We start from the raw sequence: 17,256 nt of genomic DNA, 5'->3' as shown, positions 1-17,256 counted from the left end.
CGGCCTCCAGAGCGAATCCCATTCGCAACCAGAGGCACCACTGTGCACAATGAATAATTCATTAGCACAACTAAATATGCATCCATAAAATGGGCAGAAAAAGATTCCCATTAAAACAGGACATCAATTAAGAGGCAGAAGACAACAAAGTGTAACAGTTCACCTTTATTTGGTCTAAGAGGACAACCTTTTCCTTTTTCTTTTAGGGTCCAGTGTGCTTTGAAGATGTGGCTGTCCATTTCACAGACGAGGAGTGGGCGTTGCTGGATCCTGACCAGAGAGCTCTGCATAAGGAAGTCATGGAGGAAAATCGTCGGATCTTGGACTCTCTCGGTAAGGCTCCCTATTGGATCATCCTATCTGCTTTGTAATTCAAGACATCTCTCTATGGGAGGAACCTCTGATTTTTCGATGGGGCTCAACAGCGCCACCCACAGCACCTGGGATGTTAACACTCCCACAGCCAGCCTTGGATGGAAGACTGTTGACTGCTTTCCCTGTGAATATTCTTCCTCCGGCCCTGCCTTTTCAAAGCATGAAGCCCGCCAGGTGGTTGCCAGAGTGGTGCGTGCTCTGGTTATCTCCTGCATGGACTACTGCTATGTGCTGTCCATGGGGCAACCTTTGAAGGTGACCCAGAAACTGCAATTAATCCAGAATGCGGCAGCCAGACTGGTGACTGGGGGCGGCCGCTGAGACCACATAACACCAGTCCTGAAAGACCTACATTGGCTCCCAGTACGTTTCCGAGCACAACTCAAAGTGCTGGTGCTGACCTTGAAAGCCCTAAATGACCTCGGCCCACTATACCTGAAGGTGCGTCTCCACCCCCACCGTTCTGTTGGATTCCAAGCCTTTATCAGGAGAAACTGGCAACTCTCCCAGGCACCCGGCTTGGTCTCCTGTTGACCTCCCGGTCTGCTCTCCTGGCAGGGACCAGGCAGAGGTCGTGATAGGCGATCCTTCTCAGCGTGAGAAGAACACACCCCTCTTTCCTGCCCCCCCCCCCGGCAGGGGAAAGAGATAGACAGAAACGTATTTACATGGCTTTATTTCTGTCTTTGCAGTGTTACAAAAAACATGTCTGCTCTCTTCAAACTCCAGCAGACGACTGAACAAACACTTCCTGTGCAGCTCATATTACACTCTGAGCTAATTCCGGTGCTGTCTGTTTCCCACAGACACTCCCAACATCATGTGACATATTCAAGCAATCAGCTCGCAGCATCATTGCTTCTATATTGTAACATACTCCCCCATATGAATCAATGTGCGCTGCGAGCAAAGCTTGAACCAGAGAAGAAAACAAACAGTTGTTATACATATAACACTCCCCTGTTGTTTCAGTTCCACCCTTGGAACTACCCGCCACTGGTTTCCCCAGTGTACCTCTCTGGTTGTCTGATTTCCAAGGAATGAGTGCATCTGCATTTCCTTGGCTAGGGAATGTAGTGTTACGCTTAGCAACTCCCTGTTGTGTCTCTGTCTCTGACTTAGACACAGCTTTAACCTGTCTTGAGTTGTCAACAATAGTAACACATGCTACAGCTGAGTTAGCAAACTCAGGACTCTTTGGAGAACCAGTTCCAATAGTAAACAGTGGTTCATCCTCCACCTGTGAAGGTCTAGCCATTGTGTGAGATTTCCTCTCAATGACTGTGTCAACTGAGCTCTTCGAGCTATCACTAGCACTCTCGGTACCACTGTAATCAGTAAAATCATCATCATCATCTGAACTGTCCTCAGTGGGAAATGTGTGAACAATTACTCTCCCCCGTTCAGGAGCACTCTCTAGAAATTTTGTGAGAATCACCTGACCAGATTCAGGCAAAATTACTCTGTAGAGACCCTTTTCATACCCCACAAAAATGCCTCTGGCATTCTTCACCCCATCTGGAGTTTCAGTCCTGATTTGAGATCCAAAAACCTTAAAATGTGCGACAGAAGGTTTTCTGTGGAACAGCTTCTCAAAAGGCGAACATTCCATACCTTTTGAAACCTCTCTCACCCAAGAATAACAAAAACAAGATAAAGATTCAGCACAATACTCATGTGGCAAATGTGAACTCAGCAATTGCGCCTTCATGCCATTTTGCAATTCTTTGTTCACTTGTACACAGACACTTTTGTTCCATGCATCTGCTGAAACAGCAATCTTGTGCCTTATTCCTTTCTTATCCAGGAAATCCTGAAAATCCTGTAAAAGAAAAACTGGCTTTTCATCTGTGAAAAGACAATCAATGTTAGCATCATGAATATTCTTAGCCTTCTCACAAAACTCTTTAAACCTTTCTAAGGCTTCTTGTGGTTTGTGCAATGTATATATCCACACATAATGAGAGAAATAATCCACACACACAAGATAAAATCTTGCATTGCCTCTAGACGGTGCTAGATGACCAATCACATCAGCATACACTCGCTGAAAAGCTTTGGTTACTCTCGTAGTCTTTTGGACGTTTTTCATCGTACCTGCAAGAGAGATCATGTTAGATTCAGATGCATTACATTTTATGCAATCACTTTGATGAAAAGTCAACAAATACAGTCCATCTTTCTCTCTGGCAGAAAGATACAGCTCTCCATCTTTGAAGATTTTGCAGCTTTCTTCATCATAGGACAAAATCAGTCCTTTCTATGTGATCTGCGAAACACTCAGCAGATTGTACTTTAAATCAGGAACCAAATACACATTGTTTATAGTCAAGTTCAGACTTTCAAGATACACAGTCCCAAACCCGATCGCTTTCAGCTCCTGGCCATTGGCCTGTTTCACAGTGAAGCTTTGCTTCTTAAACGTTGAAAACAGTCCTCGGCGCGACGTCATGTGTTGCGTGCAACCCGTGTCATTAACAAAAGCGTTCTCCGTTGAAAACTCGGCTTTTGTTGACAGCAATGCTTTTGCAGGTTTCATCTGGGACTTGGTACGACTTTTGCCTGACGCCTCAGGCTTTGCAGAGCTCCCCTTAGCTCCTTTCTGTTGACGTGGCTTCTTACAATTCCGCTGAAGATGCCCAGTCTGTCCACAATTGTAACAACGGACAACATTCAAAGCAACAGCCTGTTCTTCACTTGCAATAGCAGTGGGGGTGTCAGAACTCCGAGCTTCTCTCCCCCTGTCTTTGACATCTATTGCAGCAAGTCTGTCTCTCTCATTCAGAACAACTGAACAGATTCTCTCCACCGTTAGATCGGCCGCTGGTAGAGAACCAAGCTGACTTGCAACCGTTTTATAAGTCCGATTAAGGCTGTTAATAATCATGAAGCAGAATATCTCTTCCTGAAGAGGGAAATTGCGTTGCGCCATCTGCTGGCGTAAGAATTTCATCTCTGTCAGATGCGCTTGAACATCTCCATCAGGCGCTAGCCTTAGATTGGTCAGCTTTTCAAAATGCAGCAACGCTGAAGAACCAGCATCTCTTTGATGTATTCTACGCAGCGTTTCCCAAATCTCACGCGCGTATTCCAAATCCTGAACATGCACGAGCTGATCATCTGAGACACACAGAATTATGGCCGTCCTGGCTCTCACATTCTGTGAATTCCAACCTGGCGTTGGTGCAGCAGGGATGGGGTTCTCAATCACCCCATAAATCCTCTGATTCTGTAGCAGGGCTTTCATCTTTATAGACCATGAGGCATAATTGTCATTATTCAGTGGAGGTGGGTAAGGTAAGCCTCCCCCCTTCTTGGTATCCATTTTGAATCCAAGCCTCAGCTCTCACTCTCGAGCCTGTTAAATCCAAGAGTCTTTTGGATTGTTTACTGCCTTTGCACCTGGCAGCTAAACGCAGGCAGCTCTGGAAAGTCCCCCAAGAGCAGTGATACAATAGACAAAACAAACGCTGGAATGTTTACCAGTGTTTTTTTCAGCCTCTCTTCCGTTGGCTTGTAAATTTCCACTTCCTTTTCAAGCTAACTATCTCCGAAGTAGCTGAAAAGATTGACGTCTCGTTGCTTAGCAACTGGACATTCCAAGCTTGAGCAACAAGCCCCTTATCTATCCCAAGAATGCGAAGTATGTGGCTCTCTCTCAGTGCCGTTTTTAATCCAAAAAACAGCTTTTGTGAACCAGAGAAGATTCAATCTGCGTTCACCCTTTTAGCCCATAAAATCAGCATACCTTGGGGGTTCCGTTGCTCGTTAGCTTATCAGCAAAAATGATTGCTCCGGTGCTCTGCCGTTCTTGTAGCCTCCATCCGCCCGCTACCATATCTTCCTTTATCTCCTTGCAGAGGATGAAGTTACGATCCACCAACCTCTCTTGCTGCTTTCATGGATCAAAACCATCGGCTTCTTGCTACCAGATGTTGGATTTCAAGCCTTTATCAGGAGAAACTGGCAACTCTCCCAGGCACCCGGCTTGGTCTCCTGTTGACCTCCCGGTCTGCTCTCCTGGCAGGGACCAGGCAGAGGTCGCGATAGGCGATCCTTCTCAGCGTGAGAAGAACACACCCCTCTTTCCTGCCCCCCCGGCAGGGGAAAGAGATAGACAGAAACGTATTTACATGGCTTTATTTCTGTCTTTGCAGTGTTACAAAAAACATGTCTGCTCTCTTCAAACTCCAGCAGACGACTGAACAAACACTTCCTGTGCAGCTCATATTACACTCTGAGCTAATTCCGGTGCTGTCTGTTTCCCACAGACACTCCCAACATCATGTGACATATTCAAGCAATCAGCTCGCAGCATCATTGCTTCTATATTGTAACACGTTCTGCCCGGATACTGAAGTCCAGTGCCAAGGGCATGCTGGTGGTTCCTTCACTGTGATAAGCCCATCCTGTGGAACGCCCTCCCATCAAATGTCAAGGAGATAAACAACTATGTGACGTTTAGAAGACATCTGAAGGCAGCCCTGTTTAGGGAAATTTTCTAATGTCTCACATTTTAATGTATTTTTAATCTTTGTATAAATAAATTATTATTATTATTATTATTATTATTATTATTATTATTATTATTATTCCTGAGGCTCTAATCTGTTTGCCACTTAGTTGCAGGTGGTGATGAATTGGAGATGAAGAACGAGGGAGACCACAACGAAATCCTCACAGTGGAGGAGCCATATCAGGATTCAGACTGTGGAGAGAGCTTCAGTCAGAGCTCCCATTCCACTTCCCATCAAAGAAATCTCCTTGAGAAGAAACCCCATCAGTGCTTGGAATGTGGAAAGAGTTTCAGACACCGACGCCAGCTTACTGTTCATCAACTTATTCATACAGGGGAGAAACCCTATAAATGTTTGGAATGTGGAAAGAGCTTCACTCAGAGCTCCCATCTCATGACTCATCAAAGAATTCATACAGGGGAGAAACCCTATCAGTGCTTGGAATGTGGAAAGAGCTTCAAACAGAGGGCCCATCTCACGTCCCATCAAAGGATTCGTACAGGGGAGAAACCCTATCAGTGCGTGGAATGTGGAAAAAGCTTCAGGACTAGCTGTGAACTCACTTCCCATCAAAGGATTCATACAGGGGAGAAACCCTATCAGTGCGTGGAATGTGGAAAGAGCTTCATTTGGAGTGCCCATCTCACTTCCCATCAAAGGATCCATACAGGGGAGAAACCCTATCAGTGCTTGGAATGTGGAAAGAGCTTCCGTCAGAGATACAAGCTTACTGTCCATCAGAGAATTCATACAAGGGAAAAACCTTATCAGTGCCAAGATTGTGGGCAGAGCTTCAGAAAAAAGGACAGATTAACTTCCCACCAAAGAATTCATACAGGGGAGAAACCATATCAGTGCCAGGAGTGTGGAAAGAGCTTCAGAAGAAAGGAGACTTTCACTGTCCATCAGAGAAGTCATACAGGGGAGAAACCTTATCAGTGCTGGGAGTGTGGAAAAAGCTTTGTTCAAAAAGGCCATCTTATGTCCCATCAAATAATTCATTCAACAGAGAAACCCTATCAGTGCCAAGAATGTGACAAGTGCTTCAGTCGAAGAGAGAGTTTCACTTCCCATCAAATAATTCATACAGGGGAGAAACCATATCAGTGCTTGGAATGTGGAAAGAGATTTATTCTCAGAAGGCAGCTTACAGACCATCAGAGAATTCATACAGGGGAGAAACCCTATAAATGTTTGGAATGTGGAAAGAGTTTCAATGAGACCTCCAAGCTCACTTCCCATCAAAGAATTCATACAGGAGAGAAACCCTATCAGTGCTTGGAATGTGGAAAGAGATTCACCCGGAGCACCAATCTCACAACCCATCACAGAATTCATACAAGGGAGTAACCTTATCAGTGCTTTTAGTGTGGAAAGAGCTTTACTCCAAAATGCCATCTTAGGGCCCATCAAAGAGTTAATCCATGAGAAAAAGCCTATCAGTTACAAGAGTGTGGAAAGAGCTTCAGAAAAATTGATAGTGTCATGTCCCATCAGAGAATTCATACAGGGGAGAAACCCTAACAGTGGCAATCATGTGGAAAGAGCTTCAGCCACAGGGCCCGTCTTGTTGGCCATCAAAGAACTCACAGTGGGGCAAACTACAATAGTGGCTGTGTACAGATTTAATTGGAGGAGACTTTAGTTCATATGAGGTAATGGTTGCAGCTGGGTTCTTTGCCACATCTGGTGCCCCATATTAATACCTACTACGTACCCAGAGCTGTGACTTTCAAGTCCTTGGCCAAGGTGTTGAATTCCTTCTTCAGGTCATGCCTGGACAGAGGGACAACAGTGATTGGGCGACACTGATGAGGTTGCTGTCCATGCTGAACTTTCCTAGGAAGGACTTGGTGTAAAAAATGTGATAGTTGATTGAATATTAGATATTATAGATTTTGTTTTTGTTTTTTTTAAATAATATTTATTGATTTTCCAGTAACATAACACCAAAACAAGCAAATCCAAAAGAAAAAGAGGGGAAAAAAGAATAATAAAAAATTGAACAAAAAAATCCAACGAAGAAGAGACCCTCCTCCCTCTTTCCCAAAAAACAAACACAAAAACACCCAAACAGCACAAAGTTTCAAATTTATTCTTTTTTGACTTGTTTCCTCGACCTCCTCCCCCCTCCCTCTTTGTATACCAGTTTTTAATCTAGTCGGCAAATTCCCTCCAACTTTTACTGCTTTTTCACTTATTTACTTTTACCCCTTTTAAAAAGAGAAATAACAATAGAAAAAGAAAATTAACCTTAAATCTTCTAATCTTATACCCTATTGTCAGGGGTTCAGGAGCAGAGGCACAGGATAAGGAGGAAATGGAGAGTGAAGGGGAGGAGTCCGAAGGAAATGTCAGCGATGACAGCGATCCGAGGTCTCTGAGTCTTTCCAGTGAATCGGACGATTCACAGAAAGGAGCTCCCATGGTCAGGGCAAGGGGAGTGCCCAGGGGGACACCTCGGGAAGAAGGGGGCAAAGGGGACTCAGAGAGTAGCAGTTGGAAATCAGGGCCCACGTCCCCCCCAGAGTGCAGTAGGGGGGAGGAGTCCCAGGCATCGGGATCAGGTGGAGCGCTGCCAGCGGGAGAACGTGAGGCAGGATTGACCACACCTCCGTCGGGGAGTGAGGAAACGGTCATCAGGAAAGTTAAACGCGCGCGCGCGCCAAGTTCAAATGTACAGGAGGGAGGCACAGTGGGCAGCCCGGGAAGAGAGCCAGGTCCTAAAGCCTGCCGAAGAGAGAGGGAGGAGTCAGGGGGGTCATCGTCAGCCTCAGAGGAATCCAGGGAGACAGGGGCCCCGGAGGGCAGCAGGACCCAGAGGAGAAAGAAGAGGTGGAGTAAAGCCAGAGTCTTAAACTGGTGCACAGGGGGCGGGGACTCAGATGGAGCTTCGCCGGTCTAAAGTCTAGACGTAGAGCTGGAGCGCTGCGGCGTGGAAATGGAAACTGTACTTCAATAAATACTTTTGTACATAAATACCAGCCAGCGTTGGTCCTCTGTGAGCTGGGACCAGGAGCCAGCCCTGACACCTATAATAATAAAGTGAGAGCTTTATTAAAAGTGAGAAGTGAGAGCTGGACCATAAAGTGAGAGCTGGACCATAAAGAAAGCTGATCGCCGAAGAATTGACGCTTTTGAATTATGGTGCTGGAGGAGACTCTTGAGAGTCCCATGGACTGCAAGAAGATCAAACGCATCCATTCTTAAGGAAATCAGCCCTGAGTGCTCACTGGAAGGACAGATCGTGAAGCTGAGGCTCCAATACTTTGGCCACCTCATGAGAAGAGAAGACTCACTGGAAAAGACCCTGATGTTGGGAAAGATGGAGGGCACAAGGAGAAGGGGACGACAGAGGACGAGATGGTTAGACAGTGTTCTCGAAGCTACAAACATGAATCTGACCAAACTGCGGGTGGCAGTGGAAGACAGGAGTGCCTGGCGTGCTCTGGTCCATGGGGTCACGAAGAGTCGGACACGACTGAACGACTAAACAACAACAACAACATATCCTAATATTTCCTCTTCCTTATCTTAATCCCTAGAACCAAATAGATTCCTTCTATCGTCCCCCAAAAATGCTTATTCAAACCATATTACATTAAATTTACTTTAAAAATTCAAATTTATCCCACCATCTCTTCCCCCCGGTTTCGGATACTGCCAGTCCTTTTTACAATTTTTAGAGTCTTTCCAATCCATAAAGTCAATCAATCAGCCAGGTTGTCTTATATCCGAGGCCTTTAAATCATCTTCCTGGCCTGTCTGTAGAGTCTTTTTCAAGCCTAAAATTAAGTCCCAAAACACTTTCCCCTCAACGTCTCCTTTAACCTTCTTGGGCAAGCTTGTCCAAACTCTATAATTCCTCTTGTAGACCAGAAAATTGTCCAAAGCTTGCTCCACACTCTCTTTGAAGTTACTAAATTTCACTTCTTCAAACTTTCTCAAAGTGCCATTCTCCAAAATGTACTTTAACCAACCTGAATCACTCAGTCCATATGTGGCACTACTTTTCCAAATCTGTCCTTTAAGCTCTTTACTCTCATAGTCCATTTTTTGTCCATCAATTTGAGACTCTATTACTGTAATTTCCACAGACGATTTCTCTTGCAGAGACAGAGCCTGTTCTGTCTGATCCATATTCTTCTCAGATATCCATCCTTGTTGAGTTAATTCCGTTTCTTGAGCCGGGTTTACTAATTTTTTTGCTTGTTGAGCCAAGCTGTGTACGTTTTCCTTCAAATCGGAGATACCAAATTCCAGAATAGACAGGTTTTTTTGAAATTGTTCAAACAGAGCTGTTATTTTTTCTGCCATGTTCCAAAGCCTGTTCTTTCAATGTTATCTTGTTGCCAAGGTCAGTTACTTGTATTCAGTCTGCAGGATTGCAGCCGGTGTGGGGATTTCCATCCAAAAGTATTAACAATATAGCAATCCAATATGTGTTTCTGTAGCAGTCCACAACAGTCTGTTACAGTTTCCTTTAGTTGTTTTTCATCCACCCTTCAATAACATATAGTTCAGCTCCCTTTTTCCTTTCCAAAAAAAGGGACAAAAAAGTTCAATTCTCCCTTCATCCGTTCCTTCTTGATAGTTGTTTTCTAGTTGTAAGAATTCTTTTTCTCCTTTTGGCAGCCCGGTCCGGGGCTCGAGACGGTAGAAAATAAACTCAAATTACACTGCTCTGCAGGGCTATAAACTGTTAAAACAATCTCCCCCTCTTCCCCTGCTTCCGAGGGGGGGTTTAAAAGGCTTAGGTGACAGATTTATTTCTTTACAAAGTACTTTTTAAAGGCTCCAGTTTTCTCGCTTTTGCCTTGATCTTTCTACAAAGTGGAAGGTGGGCTTCCTGTTTTAACCTTCCATCTACTACCGAATTCCAGTAATTTGTAATCCAATTTCCGTTACTTACGAAAGTTTCTTTGAACCAAATGTCCACAGGAAAAGTTGGCGCTTCCTGACAGCAGCTGTGCGGCTTTGCTCCCCCGAAAGCAGCGATCGATCCAAAGTGCCGCGCCACTCACCCCACGTCACTCCGGAGCCCCGAAACCGGGTCTCCCCGCGAGTAGGGGAGGCGCTGATGGCACCAGCCGGATCCCAAGCCCACGGTCTTCCTCCGACCGTGGTTTTTTGTGGGTCTCCGCCTCGCCGTAGGCGGTCAGACCCTTCCTTTCGGTGAGCGGACCCCTCCGAGACGAAGGAAATCTGCCATTGCCAGGCGCGCTCAACCCGGAAGCTGACGATATTATAGATTTTGATTTTGTTCAAAGTGTCCTAGTATTAATTGCATCCAGCCTTTTAGATAGGATGCATTAGGCTTGACTTTTGTATGCCTGCATTTTGTAACCCTCATTCCACCCTCCTGTAAAGTTGTCCTGTGTAAGTTTCCTACCGCTTCCAGCCTTTTCAGACCCTAGAAGGGCAGGTGATGTTTTGGGAAAGAGATCTGTGTTGAGCTAGCATCCGTGTGAGAACTCACACCTCTCCTCAAAGGTCTTTGACACGTTTTGGGAAAAGAGAACTAAGATAGGGACGAGGAACATCAACAGCCCCACCGTGGGCCTGGTTGCCAAGGGAACGCTGCAACATATGAGACCCAAATGACCTGGGCACTCTGGGACACCCCAAGGTAATTTCAGAGGAGTCGCTATCCGCATTGAGCCACGCTTCCCATGACCTGTGACCTTTCTTGATTCAAGTGGAAGAGTGTTGTGGCATTTTATGAGTCTTTGTGTGCTGTGTATATAAGCTTTCTTCTAATGTGCCTCCTGGCAGCCTTTTCAAACCAGCCCTTCTGCTGAAGAACAGGATGGCAAGGCTGTCCTATTGCAATAGTTTGAATAAACTGGGTCCCTGCAGGACTCTGAGTTTGCTCTCCTTCTCTTGGTTCCGTGTTCTTATTTCAGATGTTCCCTTACATGTGTAACAAACCGCTGGCGTAGAAGCAAATTCTAACCACACAAGCGGGTAACGTACTTTATTATTTCTATAGCTATTAAATTTGTGCAGTGCCCTTGATCTGAAGATGCCAGGGTGGTTCACGTCACGAGTAGAGAGGTTCACAGAGCTTCCTCTCCAGAATCTCCAAGCTGCAAATTGGTGGGGCTCCTTGTTTTCTCCTGCTCTGGAGGGTGGGATCCGAACCAACGGCTTCAAGATAACAGGAATGAAGATTCCTATTAAACTTCAGAAAGAACTTTCTGCCAGTAAGAGCATATTTATAAGCAGAAGACACGTTCTGTTAGCATTTCACTCCTCCCATTGCAAGGATCATCTGATTCTTGTTTACTCTCTGTTCCATGAGGGAGGAATCCAGTCTGTGTGAATTCCGTCTCTGGTACTACTATTGCACTTTTTCTTTCTGCTCTGTCTTGCGACGAGACAGGATGTCTGTATGAGAGATGCTCCTCTCATACGTCTTCCGTTCCTTAATCTGTAATTAGTACAAATAAAGTCGGTGTGGCCAGATCCCTCCTCTCCTCTTTTACTCTGCTAGACCGGGTGCTCACAAGAGAGCATCTGGCAGTCCCAGAACACCAGGACTCCTTTCCGGGAACGCTGCGTAGCTCTTCCAGTGCTGGAGGAGGCCGTGGGGCCTGCAAGAGTGTTCCTTTACGTTCCCCCACCAGCCCCACAGGCAAGCTGGATACTTTTGCATCAAAAATATATCTGAAACCCGTTCCTTTGCTAGGGGTAGGGGGTGGGATCTGCTCTCAGGCCCCTGGGGATGAGAGGTTGAAATAAAAGAGGAGAAGGACCGCCCGGAGGACGGCCTGGCAGAGACACTCCTGGCCCCTTGCAGGACAACAAAGCAGCCTTGTTGGGGGGGGGCCCTCAGGTGACCCCTCCGGGCCTTTCACCCCGCAAGCTGTTGGTAGAGCTGGGGACGAAGAAGCCATCCAAACACCCCCAAATCCCAAACATCCACGCAGGAGGACGAGCCTGAGTGGCCCCCTCCACATATAAACTCCCCTCCTAGTGATCTGCAGCCCAGAGGCTTGCAAACCCTTCAATGGAGTCCCGAAACCCCTCAATGAAACATCAGGATTGACCAATCGGCGCCGTCCAAAGTGACAGGCAGCCAATCCGAAGTCAGGAAGCAGCAGCCCTGTGTCTGGAGCGCGCGATCCGCCAGGAGAGCTCGGCTCTTTTGCGCGACTCCTTGAGCGCAAGAAACCGAGAGCAGAAAGCGGGGAAGAAGCGCGCTACAAAATGTAGCAACAGCGGATACAATGTTTCCTCCTTTTTCCTTGTTTCTTGCAAGACAAAAACAGAGGGGAATCCAGGGCTCCCCTCCCTCCCTCCCTCAAGCAGAAGGTCCTTTGCCCCTAGGGGGGAATCCAGCTTCGCCCCAGGAGGCAGCCCATACCCCAGGCAGGAATCCGGATCCTTCCAGAGGAGAAGCGCAGGAAGGCCTCGCGACTGGGGGGAGGTGTGAATCCCGGTCTTGCTCTTTGGGGAAGCAGCTCCTTCCAAGGCGGTGGGAGCTGGGATGACGGGCGGGGGGGGCACTTTCTCCTTTCTGCATGACAACCACTCCTCTTTTGTGACCATGGCGCGACGTTTTGGTGACGGTGGGAGGGATGCAAATACGACCCCCCCTAGGGGCTGCGATGCCCGGGGCTCCTGCTTTGCAGAGGGAGGGGGGCGGAGCCCGGCTCGCCCAGGGTTCAAAGGACCTGGGCTGGATTCCGAGAGAGGACTGGGAATAAAGGGGGCCACGTCCCCCAGAGCCAGAGACCCTTCCTCCCCATCCCTTCCTGCAAGGGGGGGGGGGCTGTTGTCTCTCTGCTCCGCAAGTGCTGCCTCGGGGGCGCCTTCGGGGATCCGGTGAGTCTCCTTTCTCTTCCCCCTTGGGCGTCCTGGGTCTCCCGCCCCCTTTGGATTCATTTCGGTCTCCGCAAATAAGGCGCCTCGACGCGTCTGCAAAGGACGAGGCTCCTCCCGGGCTCCGGAATAGAGAGGATGTGCGTTTGATGTGCCCCGCCTTGCAAGGGTTAAACGGAACTGAGCTGCATTCCTAGAGAGGACAGGAAATAAGGGGGGGAGGACGAGGTCCTCCCGAGGAAATCCCCTCCCGCCCCCGCCCCCCCCCATTTCCTCTCTTCCCGGGGGAGGTTTTCGTCTCCTTCGCAGGAGCTGCGCTGGTGGCACCTTTGGGATCTTGTAAGTCTCCTCTCTCTTCCCCATAGGGTGCAGGGGGGGAGAAGGGGGCAAGTCCCAGGGAGGGGCGGGGGGGGAGTTTATATTCTTCTTCTTCTTGGGCGATCCCTGGTAGCCGAGGAAGATGGTCTTCCACGAACACGGAAGTATATGTAAAGTATTGCACTTGGGCAAAAAAAATGAGAGGCACAAATACAAGATGGGTGACACCTGGCTTGAGAGCAGTACATGTGAAAAGGATCTAGGAGTCTTGGTTGACCACAAACTTAACATGAGCCAACAGTGTGATGCGGCAGCTAAAAAAGCCAATGCAATTCTGGGCTGCATCAATAGGAGTATAGCATCTAGATCAAGGGAAGTTATAGTGCCACTGTATTCTGCTCTGGTCAGACCTCACCTGGAGTACTGTGTCCAGTTCTGGGCACCACAGTTCAAGAAGGACACTGACAAACTAGAGCGTGTACAGAGGAGGGCAACCAAAATGGTCAAAGGCCTGGAAACAATGCCTTATGAGGATCGGCTAAGGGAGCTGGGCATGTTTAGCCTGGAGAAGAGGAGGTTAAGGGGTGATATGATAGCCATGTTCAAATATATAAAAGGATGTCACATAGAGGAGGGAGAAAGGTTGTTTTCTGCTGCTCCAGAGAAGCGGACACGGAGCAATGGATCCAAACTACAAGAAAGAAGATTCCACCTAAACATTAGGAAGAACTTCCTGACAGTAAGAGCTGTTCAACAGTGGAATTTGCTGCCAAGGAGTGTGGTGGAGTCTCCTTCTTTGGAGGTCTTTAAGCAGAGGCTTGACAACCATATGTCAGAAGTGCTCTGATGGTGTTTCCTGCTTGGCAGGGGGTTGGACTCGATGACCCTTGTGGTCTCTTCCAACTCTATGATTCTATGATTCTACGGTTTGAACAGTGAGTCTGTGAGTGACTGTGGAGGCCAGTTCTGGATCCCCACGTCCTTCCACAGTGGGGACTTTGGTTTCCGGGCTGGAGCCGATCCCGGTGTGGATTTGCCAAGTGTGCCTTCCTCTTAGCATGTTTCCCCTTGCGTCCTGAGTTCGAGTTCGAGCCTTTGGTCAAGGCTGTTCTCCAACTGGGGCGCTCGCAGGCCAGTGTTTCCCAATTGTCGGTGTTTACACTACATTTTTAAAGATTTGCCGTGAGAGCGTCATTAAACCTCTTTTGTTGACCACCAGCATTACGCTTTCCATTTTTAAGTTTGGAATAGAGTAGTTGCTTTGGAAGACGATCATCAGGCATCCGCACAACATGACCAGTCCAGCGAAGTTGATGTTGAAGAATCATTGCTTCAACACTCGTGATCTTTGCTTCTTCCAGTACACTGGCATTAGTTCTCCTGTCTTCCTAAGTGATGTGTAAAATATTTTGGGGACACCGTTGATGGAATCTTTTGAGGAGTTGGAGATGGCCTTTATAAGTGGTCCATGTTTCACAAGCAGACAGCAAGGTTGGTAGTGCAATAGCTTTGTCAGCAAGCATTTTGGCTTCCCTGCGAATGTCCCGGTCCTCAAACACTCTACACTTCTGCTGCAACTGGGCAGTGCCAATCCTGGATGTGTTGGATTTGTGACCGTTATGCTCGTTTGCCTTGGCTAGCAGTAAAGCTCTGCTGGATGAAATATATAATTGCCGCTGATCTATTATTATTAATTTTTTTTTAAGTCTGCAACGTGTTTGAGTTTTTACTCTGCTAACTATATGTGAGAGTTCTGCTCTGGATCAATATCCAGTAGAATTTAAATGACATACGGTAAATGGATATTCAATGAGGAGGGGCAGACCCATGGATTGGAGAAAAAGGTGGGATGAATATCCCACAAATAAAAAGGGGAATCCAGCCATTAGGGGCCAGTTTCGGAGCCGTCTTCCAGGGCAGTTCCACACAGAGGACCTTGCAACAATCCCATGGGATCCGGAGCAGGAAGCCCCATGGCCACATCCTCTCTGTGCCAAAGGGACGGTGGCTGGAGCTTCAAGCGGGCACTGCCAGTCCCCGAGGCCACCTGAGGGACCATGCTGGATGCCAAAGAACCTCCAAGCAAGTGGGGCTGGGGGGGGGGTTAAGCTATGTAACACCTTCACCACCATCATCATCCCCATCCCATCTTTCACCCTCCGTTCCCAAGGCAGATTACAAGATTAAAACACAATACTGAAAATAACTTAAAGCCACTTACAATCACAGAATGAAGGGCAGTCCTACTTTCCTTGCTTTCGAGAGCTGTCCTTTGGTCAGGTCAGGATCTGGCCCTCAGAACAAAGGAAAAAGGGACCCCACCCCAGGAGTCTGTCTTGAGAACAGGGGATATTCCACGTTCTGGAAAAGGAGACAGGCGCTGGAAAGAAATGTGCCCTGGCGTTTGGGGGGGGGGGAGGGACCCCCACTCTTGCCTTGAGTCCAAATTACACTTGGTACAAATGACTCACTTGTCAATTCTGACTTCATTCTTTCTCCTTTAAAAAAGAAACTCTGGGTCTGGGCTGTGATTCCTGCCAATACTTCTCCATGCTTGCCCAGGGAACCCTTTTCTCCCCCTTACTGTGTATCAGTTTTATACCAGATAAATGTATTTGCTTTTTAGGATTTGCCAAAACCTCTCATTAAGACAGGCAGAACTTGGCAGAAGACCTAGGGACTCCTTCCGATCTCTGGGAGGTGTCCAGAAAACAGAGATGGATGAGCAAGACTCAGCTGGCCCTGAAGCAGGAAGAGGCCTTGGAACCCACCATGGGAGCAGTGGGGGATTCTGGGAAAACTCTGTGAAGAAGGAACTGGGTGAGGAGGACACCCCTTGCTCAGAGGTGCAGAGCCAGCAGCTCAGTCAGTTCTGCTACCAGGAGGCCAAAGGACCCCGAGAGGTTTGCAGCCAACTCTACCACTTTTGCCACCAGTGGCTGAAGCCAGAAAGGCACATGAAAGCTCAGGTGTTGGACCTGGTGATCTTGGAGCAGTTCCTGGCTGTCCTTCCTCTGGAGATGGAGAGCTGGGTGAGGGAATGTGGAGCGGAGACCAGTTCCCAGGCGGTGGCCCTGGCCGAAGGTTTCCTCCTGAGTCAGGCAGAGGAGAGGAAGCAGGCAGAGCAGCAGGTGAGAGAGACTTTCCTCTGGATACTCCCAAGGGGCTCCAAAGAGGAGGGAGAGTATTCCCAAATCATTTCCTAATGGCCCATCCTTTTTTGGAAAGCATCCAATGAATGATATCGGACAGCCCTAAATTGTTTGTGTTCTAAGCCATTCCATTTCTAATCTACTTTTTTTGAATCCTCGTTGCTCTTTCAGGGGAAGGATCTGTTAGCAGAAATGGGTCTGGATTCCTCTGAGGCAGAGAAGACTCCGTTGGACGCCAGAGTGAGGCCTCTGGGTAAGGAGGAAGGAGTTTTTTCTCTGTTGGGTCACATTTTGTGGATTCTGAAACTAATCTGTGAACTCGTTTAATATTGGGGGGGGGGGGCGTCACAGGGGACCCAGAGTCCAGAGAAAGGGAGATGTATTTTTGCACAACTAGTATGTGAAATGGGTACAAACGTCCACGTTTACGTGGCAACTCCTACTTGTCTGAAGGCGCACCTGTAGTTTTGAAGAATGCGCTCTTGGCTTCCCACTCACCTTCTTCTCTCGCAGGAGACGGAACGATGCCAGCCAGACCTGCTTGTCCATCTTTTCTTGGTGGCGGAGGGGAAGCTGCCCCTGTGGACCCAGAGCAGGTAGGAGGAAGGGGCCAGGTGGGGAGAGAGGATGTCATGGACTGGGGGACACAGAGGAATGGTGGGAGGAACTGCCAAGGAAGGAGGTTGAAGGCTCAAATAGCCTTCTAAGCAGTTCACACCCCATACGAAAGAGTGGCCAGGATTCACCCCATCAGTCCCACAGTGGGGCTTTCCCCCTCTCATTCCCCTGCGCACATTGAAGATGTCTATAGGGCTTCAGGAGGGTCCTCCCCACCCAGCCAGAACAGCACAGAGGGACAGAAGGAAGGGGATCCTTCCATGTGGAAAACGGGAATGTTTGTGCACATGATCTGAAGAATGATTTGAAGAACACTGTTCATAGTTTCCTTCTCCCGTCGCTGGATGTGTGAGTGTTAGATCACATGTCCTATGTTTACATTCCATGCTTGGAAGCGTGAGAACGGAAGACAGTTCCTATCACTTCCGTTCCCTTGGTTCTGTCTCCTG

General features: G+C 47.8%; 2 protein-coding genes and 1 long non-coding RNA gene across 3 annotated transcripts in view; 2 read left to right on the top strand and 1 right to left on the bottom strand.

Moving 5' to 3' along the window:
• The window catches only part of LOC310683504 (uncharacterized protein), a gene marked incomplete at its 3' end in the record, with an annotated part of 38,073 nt that extends 28,521 nt beyond the window's left edge, over window positions 1-9,552 (top strand). The window contains exons 4-6 of the mRNA XM_083453437.1: window positions 207-333; window positions 4,999-5,998; window positions 9,528-9,552. Of these exons, the coding sequence (XP_083309563.1) occupies window positions 207-333; window positions 4,999-5,998; window positions 9,528-9,552 (1,152 nt within the window). The remainder of the gene's footprint in view (window positions 1-206; window positions 334-4,998; window positions 5,999-9,527) is intronic.
• The window catches only part of LOC310684877, a 35,324-nt gene extending 24,641 nt beyond the window's left edge, over window positions 1-10,683 (bottom strand). The window contains exon 1 of the long non-coding RNA XR_014514919.1: window positions 10,577-10,683. This is a non-coding gene — a long non-coding RNA (uncharacterized lncRNA). The remainder of the gene's footprint in view (window positions 1-10,576) is intronic.
• A 1,983-nt stretch (window positions 10,684-12,666) lies between these two features.
• LOC310684242 (uncharacterized protein) overlaps window positions 12,667-17,256 on the top strand; it is a 47,892-nt gene continuing 43,302 nt past the window's right edge. Inside the window, exons 1-4 of the mRNA XM_083455031.1 lie at window positions 12,667-12,722; window positions 15,664-16,168; window positions 16,361-16,442; window positions 16,703-16,785. Coding sequence (XP_083311157.1) covers window positions 15,755-16,168; window positions 16,361-16,442; window positions 16,703-16,785 — 579 coding nt within the window. The 5' untranslated portion in view covers window positions 12,667-12,722; window positions 15,664-15,754. The remainder of the gene's footprint in view (window positions 12,723-15,663; window positions 16,169-16,360; window positions 16,443-16,702; window positions 16,786-17,256) is intronic.

Source organism: Podarcis tiliguerta, assembly GCF_965153285.1.
Source record: "Podarcis tiliguerta genome assembly, chromosome: 8".
Lineage (NCBI taxonomy): Eukaryota > Metazoa > Chordata > Lepidosauria > Squamata > Lacertidae > Podarcis > Podarcis tiliguerta.
This window is presented reverse-complemented; position numbering and strand designations above follow the sequence as displayed.